The sequence below is a fragment of the Bombus vancouverensis genome, chromosome 8, assembly GCF_051014615.1.
Source record: "Bombus vancouverensis nearcticus chromosome 8, iyBomVanc1_principal, whole genome shotgun sequence".
NCBI lineage: Eukaryota > Metazoa > Arthropoda > Insecta > Hymenoptera > Apidae > Bombus > Bombus vancouverensis.
The window spans coordinates 9,257,137-9,266,535 of NC_134918.1; the positions used below are offsets into that span (position 1 = coordinate 9,257,137).

General features: G+C 39.1%; 1 protein-coding gene across 1 annotated transcript; it reads right to left on the reverse strand.

Annotated features, from left to right (window-relative positions):
- Positions 1–515: 515 nt before the first annotated feature.
- LOC117162767 (uncharacterized) lies at positions 516–6,700 on the reverse strand. The gene has a single exon (XM_033344706.2). It carries the CDS (start codon positions 6,013–6,015, stop codon positions 601–603), a length of 5,415 nt encoding a protein of 1,804 aa, XP_033200597.1. The 5' UTR covers positions 6,016–6,700; the 3' UTR covers positions 516–600.
- Positions 6,701–9,399: the final 2,699 nt, after the last annotated feature.

The following is a 9,399-nucleotide window of genomic DNA, read 5'->3' on the forward strand; positions in this document are numbered from 1 at the left end:
GTTTCTGATCGAGAGTGGTTTTGAAATGACATTACACGACTTGATTGATTTTTTGGACAAAGAACGGTTTAACACGTAACGGGATACAACTTTGATACGATTCTAGAGAAATTATCGGTTCTATCTTGGAGTTTCAAGGATAAGCGAGGCGTACCGGTTTCTCTAGACCGATGCTCGCATTGAACTGCGATGAAACTTCGTTTTCGATTATATTATTGAACAGTTGGTGGAAAACCAGGAAAGAAGAAGCAAAGAATGGAATGAAAATTAAATAAAAAGTACTAGTCTTCCGAAAATCCTTGTTTTTCTTCAAAGAATACCTCATCGTTGTTAGCTACCATAGCACGATATTTTTTTTTTTTTTTGGACCATAAATATGAATTTTATAAATGTGTTCAATTTATAAAATTATCGAATTAATAAATAAAAGAGAACTTAATAAAATGTTTCACGAATGTAAAGGATTAATAATCAATCCGATTTATTCAAAACATATTCCAAACATGAATGTGAAGAACAGAAGACTGAACCTTTATTACGATATAGCTAAACAAATTTCCCATTTAAAACCAAAAACAGGACAAAAATAGGTAATTCTCATCATTGAATACACTTGGGCGGACATTGGGTCTTTGCGTCTGAGAAAAAGTACAAGCTCAGCACATTCACAGCGTTCAAAGTGTACACGTTCGGTGTCTTCAAGTTGCAATTAGTTACAAACACCTTGGCCATGTTCATAATATTTTCACACTTCATCACACAGGCCGCACCATCGAAACTGGGCCTTCCCTGATCATCTCTGGCGCAAGGATCAAATAGATAAAACTTGCCATAATGCTGCATCACTGCGACCGCCATATTATTTGTATGAAGAATCCCAGCACAATTCGATCGGAAGAACATGGCCAAAGACTCAGACAAATCAAAGGTATGCAGCAATCCAGCTGTAGTATGATTATGAATATGTATCGTAGCTCTAAAATCCCCAACAATGAAGACAGTCAACAATTCACTGGGAGATAAGTTCCTGTTCCCTGAAAGTGTGGCTCGTACACTGTCCGAATGTAATAAATCTCCGTATCTCAAAATAGCGTCGATTAATTCAGGTGTCCAGGTAGATGGCACGTGAAGAAGACCAACCACAATAGCCACGGCAGCGATTGCTGTACTTTGGAAGCCTCTTGTATCCGTACTCCAAATTCTATGATGCATGTGCAACGTACCACGAAGAACACTGAGCTCTTCATCCACGATATTATATTCTGTAACTGTCTCCACATCCAACGTAGTATTCTTCTTCGCCCCTACCATTGGAATTACTGGAATTGGCGGGCCTGTGCAGTCGAAATATGGTCTGAAACCAGCTGGACATGGTAAAGGTTCGATCATGGCGGTCTTGATAATAACTCTACAGATCTCGTAATGACCATACTTTTCCTGTTCGTCGATGTTAGCGAATAAAACCTCGTAAAGTGGTTCTAAGCAAGCGAACCACATGACGCACGAGGTACCATAGAAATCTTGGAGACCCTGATCGCTTCGTGCACGAGGATCGTACATAAAGTAGACGCCCATATCTTTCCAAATAGCCACTGCTCCACGATCAGTCACCACGATTCCAGCACGATTTTTCTCAAAGAACAGAGGTACACCCTGTTCGAGAAGTATCGGTGGTGGAGGTGGAGCTCGAACCCTTTGAGGTCTTCTACTCCTGGTTTTTCTAGTTCTAGCTCGCCTCGTTCGTTTTCCCTTCTTCTTCTTCTTGTCCTCAGGATCCGGCGGAGGAATCGCGACTATTCCAGCCACTGTTCCTGACTCTATATCGGCTGTCAAAATATTAACTCCTACATAGAACACTCTGATAATGTCTTTCGGTTTCACACGAATTATCGTTGGCTTTGCTTTTTTCGTTTCTCTGTGAACATTGATGCCCATGGCTAAAATTTCATCCATAGTCTTCTTCGTCCAAGTGACTGGGTTCTTCACTACAGACATCCCTAGAGCAACGACGCAATTCGCGGCTTCCTGTTTGTTTCTTAATTGTTCAGGGAAGATCTCGTCACCTTGATGATAACTTCCTCTTAAAATTGCTCGAGCTTCGCCACGAACTCTTCTGTAAGCGTTCAAAGGTGGCAGATTCGAAGGACGAACAGCAGAACTAGGGTCGAACTTCCACGGTGGAAGCTTGTTCCAATTGACCACGTCGATAGCAATCATTTCATAGTCGCCTTCGCTTCCTAAGAAGTTCTGAAGATACTCTATAAGAGTGGCAATGTTAGTAAAACGTAACACTTTGGGTCTCACTAGTACTGTCTCGTCTGAAGTGGTCGTCCAATCTGGTATCAAAGCATAGTAATCGTTGTTGAATTTCCAAAGAGCAATATTTCTGTTCGGACTGATAGTCAGCGCGCCTGACTTGTACTTAGAGAAGAAGTTAGTTATCCCAGTCTTTAAATCTTGAACTTTAGGTGGCTTGGCTGTCAGACTCCCAGCTTCGACGCAGTCTTTGATGCTTAAATTTATTCGACGAGACGAAAGGAAGAACTCTGTCATAATATCATTGATCCTTGGAATGGTACCCCCTCCAAGTCTATCTACACATTTTGAGTGTAGTTTATCTCCAGTCACTATAACCTCATCGAGCACAGCTTGCGTCCAGTATCTCGGTTCATATACTTTCGCAAACACAATGGCCATCACAGCAATGGCAGCGGTTTGGTTATTTCGATTGACTCTCTCGAACTTCATATCGTCCATACCAATTGTGCCATCGATGGTCCATACGCCTTCTGTCATTTTAGGGAAATGATACCACGGATTGTCTCCTGAACTCGGCTTCGCTGGACGTTCTTCTTCAGCTACGCGTGTCTCGTATGCGTTATCCAAGCTGACCACGTCCAAAGTGAAATCTTCACCGGTAGCAACCGCTGTAATTGCGTTAGCGAGTGACTCTATGTCAGTGAACCACATTACAGCAGCAGTGCCGTCTCTTTCGCGAGGCTCTCCTCGAGTATCTCTTCCTTTAGGATCCATCGTGAAGAATACTTCGCCTTCTCTCCAAATAGGCATTATTACGTGATCTTGCCTAAATATTCCCATAGCGTTCATTTCAAAGAAAGTCTCCAATTGCGACTGTAGATCAGTTACCTTGCCAGTAACAGTGTCTTCTTCGAGGCTAACGTATATTCTATTCACTCCAACAGCGAAATCTTCGCTAATTTCACTAGGGATAAGATAAGTTCTTGGAGTCTCTTCCTCCTCTGCTCCTTCTGGAAGATTCTCTAAATTGTCTGTAGTAATCTTATCACCTATTTTAAGAATATCGTCCACCACTTCTCTGTACCATAAATGAGGATTATATAGTTTGGTCATTCCTAATGTTGCCAAGGCACTTCCAGCTTGCTGTTTGTCTCTAGTTTGCCTTTTAAACATCACTTCGTTAGCTTGATTAAAACTCCCTAGTAAGATAGCTCCATTGTCACCCATGTTGAAATAATTGTTCAAATCAGGCTTCACTGGAATCTGTTTGTCTGCTTCAACTTCTTCTTCGGTCATTTCTTGACCTATAGAAACGACTTTCATATTATGAATGGCGAATTCGTTGTTTGTTTCTGAATCCTGGCCAGCATTCGTTTCGATTATACTCGCCAGAACAGACAGATCCAAAGTTCGAATTACACAGGCTGCGTTCTCTTCATCTTCCATTTCATCGATTAACCATAAACCCTGCTTGTTTCGAGGATTAGGATCGAAACAGTAATACACGTTCTGTGGGACCATTTCGTCCTTTTCTTTTACTTCTTCTTCGACTTTCCATACGGCCACGCTCATATTCTTCACGTCAACGATTCCATACTGATACTCTTCGAAAAATTGGTTCAAAGCTGAGACCAAATTTGGAACATCGGAATCGGCTGGTGAAGTCAAGTCTCCAACAACAGTTCCTTCTTCCACATCAATTTTTACCTTTCTATTTTTAAAGTACAGATTCTTCTTCAAATTTGGCACGAAGAAATATCGTTCAACATCTTCACCAACTTCCATAAGCGGATTACACCAATTGTAATAAGCGTCTCCTTCTCTAACTACGGTGTCAACGATCTCGTTGGTCCATTTCGCGGGCGGTGTTTCCCTAGCAGCAACTAAAGCTATCACTGGCATAGCCAGTCCCTGAATTCCTCTACTTTCGTCCTCAAAGCCTTCGTCGTCGTTTGATATAGTTCCCTGAAGAACCCACGTTTCTCCTGGCGTTCCCGGCTGGAAATCGTGCCACGGTCTGGTTCCAGGAACGTCATCTGGAATTGTAATATGTCTGATGGTAAAACGATCGTTTTTCTTCGCCTGTTCCAAATTTTTCAAAAATAAAGCAGCCAACGCGTCGGTAGTAGGGAATCTTATCACACAACAGTTGCCCTTTTTCTTTTGAGAATTCTCAGCCTTGGCGCCTTTCCCACCCTTTTCCTCTCGAATCCTAACTCCAATCACGTCACACTGGCGAGGGTCAAACATATAGAAACAATCATCTTGACTCCAAATCGCCACGGACATGGAAGAAGATTCAATTACTCCTTCTGTATTAACCAGAAAGAATTCTTCCAAAGCTTGTCTCAGATTCAACACAGTTGGTATCTTGGAAGAGATCGTTCCAGTGACCGTGATCAAATCTACGTCTATAACCAATTTTCTCCCTTCTAATTCGATTTTGATATCGTTCAAATCAGGAGCAGTCATGTTTTTCATCATTGGCTTGGCAGACTTCACCTCGGCGTACAAAATATCGCCCAAAGCCAATATTTCGTCTAACTTTGGCCTTAACCACGTTTTTACCGGATGAACCTTCTTCATGGCGATAGCCAGAACACAGTTTGCTACATTCTGAGCTCCTTTGCCTTTGTACATCTCACTGTGCTCGTGAGTCAGCCCGTGGAGAATCGCCATAGAACCCGGAAGCTCCCTAAACGTCGATGGTACGTTCACGTGCATGTCCTCGTAACTGTAACCAGTATCAAATTTATTCTGATCTACGAGAGGATCTGTTGCAAAACGCTTATCAATACTGTAGTTCGAAATGGTAATTTGTAAAGGTTCCCTATGAATCTTAGCTGCTACAACAACCTGCTTCTTCTGTCCCTTTGGTACCGGTTTGGTGCAGTCCATTTTATTCTCATCGATGTCGACAGGATTGATAGTTCTTAAAACGCTTCTATCGACGTACAAGCTGCTCGGTAAACGATCAATATATCCACGACCTACTTCGGTGACCTTCAACACAGTCACCTTGTCGATGCAATATCTGGAATCGTATCTCTGGTCCATACTCTTGAGGAAATGATCGCGAATATCGTTCAGACATTTGAATCTCATGACACAGGCTACACCATCTGGATGGTGAACACCTTCCTCGTCACAGGGTGCTGGATCAAAGAATAAAAAACCGATTTCAGGATGACGCCACATGGCCATAGATGTTCCTTGAGCTGTGATTACTCCCGCGTCATTATTCTGAAAGAACTTTTGCAATCCATCCGCAAAATCCGGACAACCGACAGCTTCACTCAACAAGTTTCCATAAATTCCTGTCTCTTCTACGCAGACTAAGACTTTGTAATTGGAAATGTAGAATTCTGGATGGACAAGACTGGCTTTCATATATTCGTTATCTTTTACGTGATTTCTCATTACGCTGGTGCGGAACACTTTGTCTCCGTATTCCAACACTTGGTCTACGTATTCTTTCACCCATTCTTTCGGCTCGAATAAACGGCCATAAACGATGGCTACGATCGATGCTGGAGCAGCTTGACGACCACGGCTTCTGTATTTGAAGTGGCGATCGTTCATCGCGTAAGAACCACGAAGGATCGCAGAGTTCGGCGTCAAAACACGGAATTTATGCCATCGTCTGCCAAAATCGAAGCGTGCTGGCTTTTTCTTTTTTGGAAGAGCGTCACCCTCGCCGGATGTCCCCGGTCCACCCTTCATCCCTGCCTTCTTCTCTGCCGCCGTGTCCGTCATGTTGTTTCTGAATTTATTTTATCGGAATGCTTATTAAAATAATTCTCTTTCTATTAAAATAATATTCGCATTTCGTTGAAATTTCTACGATAATTTTCCTAACCAATACATAATTAAGAGATGAAAATTGAAAATGACGAGTAACTTGCCTGATAGTACTACTTTATATAAGACCAATTTTAGCATAAATTTCGAATAATATTCATCTTTAACAAATCAGAATGAGTCGACGAACGTGGAAGGTTTTTTGTAAATTTTTACTTGAAAATTTTCCTTATACATGTCTGAAAAAGATTGCTGTCACGAAGAACGTGAATGAAAAAAGGGATGAAAATCGGAATTGATATCGATAGTCAATCGATAAGGAATAAGAGACGACAAAAAGAAGGATCTATTGTCTTATAAAATTTATTATAAGTCTTCTTAGTCGCTTCACAATCTCGAGGATACTTTATTCGTTACGAAACAGTATATATATATATATATATATATCTTGTGGTATAAAATTATTTGTGTTCGACTTACCTGACAAGCACCTTACTGCTTCTTTCTAAGAACAGGCGCACAATACACACAATATAGAGAAATATTTTAACATATAATATAATACAAATAAAAATGTGAGAAAACGTATGAAACCCAAAAATTTCCAAATATAAAATTTGCTAGTCTTTGAAGCTTCCGCATACTATAAAAAAGGTACAAAATTATTTGCTTGCGTTTATAAATTCGAACGAAATATATCAATAGCGAATTGGAGTATATCAATGAATTATTTTTTCATTTCTTTTTTCTTTACTATAGGTCATTGATGCAGAAAAGCGGCCGTTGCAAAGTATATACCTGGAATTTATTACATCAACATATGAAAAAACGTAATAAATATTATAAATATAGAATATAAAGTACAAAGTAAAATCGATCAACTTGCTTTCGTATTTATTGTTACACGCTGCATGGATTCATGCAATGACGTAGTGTCCTCGGTTCTCCTTCACAATTGAACAATCTTGAAGACATAATAGTAATAATAATAAAATTAATAATAATGATATTAATAATGATAATAATAATCATTATTCTTATGACAATAATAATATTTATATATATATATATTCTTTTTTTTTTCGTTATGTACATACGACCTATAGATCATCGACAACGGAAACCAAGGTTGTACATATTTATCAGCCATAATCATCAATCGTTGATTAATCACGAATAGAATAGGATTCGTATTGATATTTTGTATACAGGCACAGAGAGAGACAGAGAAAGAAACACGAATAAATTCGCGAGTCATTGAATAAGCCTATAATTTAATCGTCATCAGAAATGTTTCACTTAGATCGATGAACAAAATTGTTATTTTGATTCGTTTAAATCCCGATCGAAATATTCGGATCGCGATTCATGGGCAGAAGCTTTCTTTTCAACTATAATTTTTTTATATTTACAACATATATATATATAATATGTATACGCTTAACTGATCTAATAGGATTATTGTAACAAGTTACCAAAAAATATCTACACAGTAAAAATATAGATATATATATATATATGTATATACATATATAAACGCACATACACAGTATGTCGCTCGCTCGCGCTCGCGCACGCGTACGTGCATATTCGTATCTGCTTCTTTCTTCCTCCCTTTCTTTCTTTCTTTTTTTTCTTTCTTTTTTCTTTCTTTAATTCTTTTTTTCCTTTCTTTCTATCTTCTCCTTCTCTCCCATCATTCTTTGATACAACAGTTTAGACTTTCTCTATAATTATCTTGACTCCCTTCCATTCACTCAAGAAACGTACATATACATATATACCATCTTTTGTCTTTTTCTTTTTACATTTACCCACTTATCATGTGTGCGTGTAACATCATGTATCCCCTCACCCGAGTTTGCGTACGTATAGACGCATCTACGAACACGTGCATCATGGAGCACATTATAACGCGCGTAAATACGTGATACACTCGATGAATCGTTTACTTTTTTTCTGTTTGGCTGATTCGATTGCGCTTATTAATATCTTTCTGGCAGATCGTGACGCGGTTACTCTACTGCTCTAACTTGGACTGACATCGCTTTCTCCTCATAATATCAGAGACTCGTGGTATCTTTAGTCTATGCAAGTTTCGTTCATGTATTATCAGTATTTATCTGTACATATGTATTAGTTTCCAAGCATGTCCGCCCAAAAAAGAACAACGACGAGATATTTTGCAAACGTATTTAGATATAATAGGCATAGTTCACACGTACGATAATCAGCGTTTAAGATTTCTGTTGACAATTACACGCTACGTGGTCTCTATGTAATAAATCGTTTCAATGGCCCGTGTATACCTATGCACACGTCCAAAAATATATATGTATGCCTGAACGATTCGTTTTGTCTTTTTTTTTTCTTTTTTTTTCTCTTTTTTCTTGTTGTTTTTCAAGTTTAATAACATCGTCGAGAATATTGCGTCACTTAAAAGTATCGCTAAGAACCACATTTAATCTTATTAAAATATATATGTATATTCGATACTCGCATCTATACGAGTGTTTTAATCCCCTACGGTCCATTGTATGTCATTACTATCAATTTCTCAATCGTAATTTTAGAAAGCACCACATTTGGTAAAACGACTTAGAGAACCGGAAGATTCTATAAATTTCATTTAAATAAAGCAGACCATAGAGGGTTAAGGAGAAATATCAATGGCTGCAATGGGCACGTTATGCGAATCGTTTCACGAATATGTCTCGTTCCACGATCGTAAACTAGCACAACGACAACTCATGTCTTTTCTTTTTTTTTTCGTTTATCATCACAGACGGAAAGAGACTTAATTATATAAGGGCCAATAAATTCTATTCAATTCATCTCACTCTGACTATTCTTTTTTCGCAAAATGTCTTTTTTCTCTCTTTTGTTCTTCTTCTTCTCGTCGGTCGACCGTCAAATTCGTTCGACCGCGCGCGCATCGAAACGGAAAAAGAGTTATGAAACGAGAAACAGGATCATCGGCCATACGTGTGGTTGTTCGCATCTATTTCGAAAGATGTTACGCACTACGAACGTGCGTTACTGGAACGCTGACAATTCAGGCAACGGATAACGAGATCTTTGCACGAGCATTAACAATAAATCACGTGTGCAAAAGACAACAAATCGCCGGCAATATCACTTAAACTATTCACAGACTTCACAAGTTTAACGCTTTCAATCACGACGAAGAATAATTTCCTATCACTCTTCCATCGTGCAATTATTTTCTCTGCCTTTATACAGATAATTGAGATTCGTTAAAACGTTCTTCGTTTACGTCCCTACATGGCTCAGTAGAGATTTCAAAGCGTTTTTGTGCTATCTATATCTCGGAGGAGA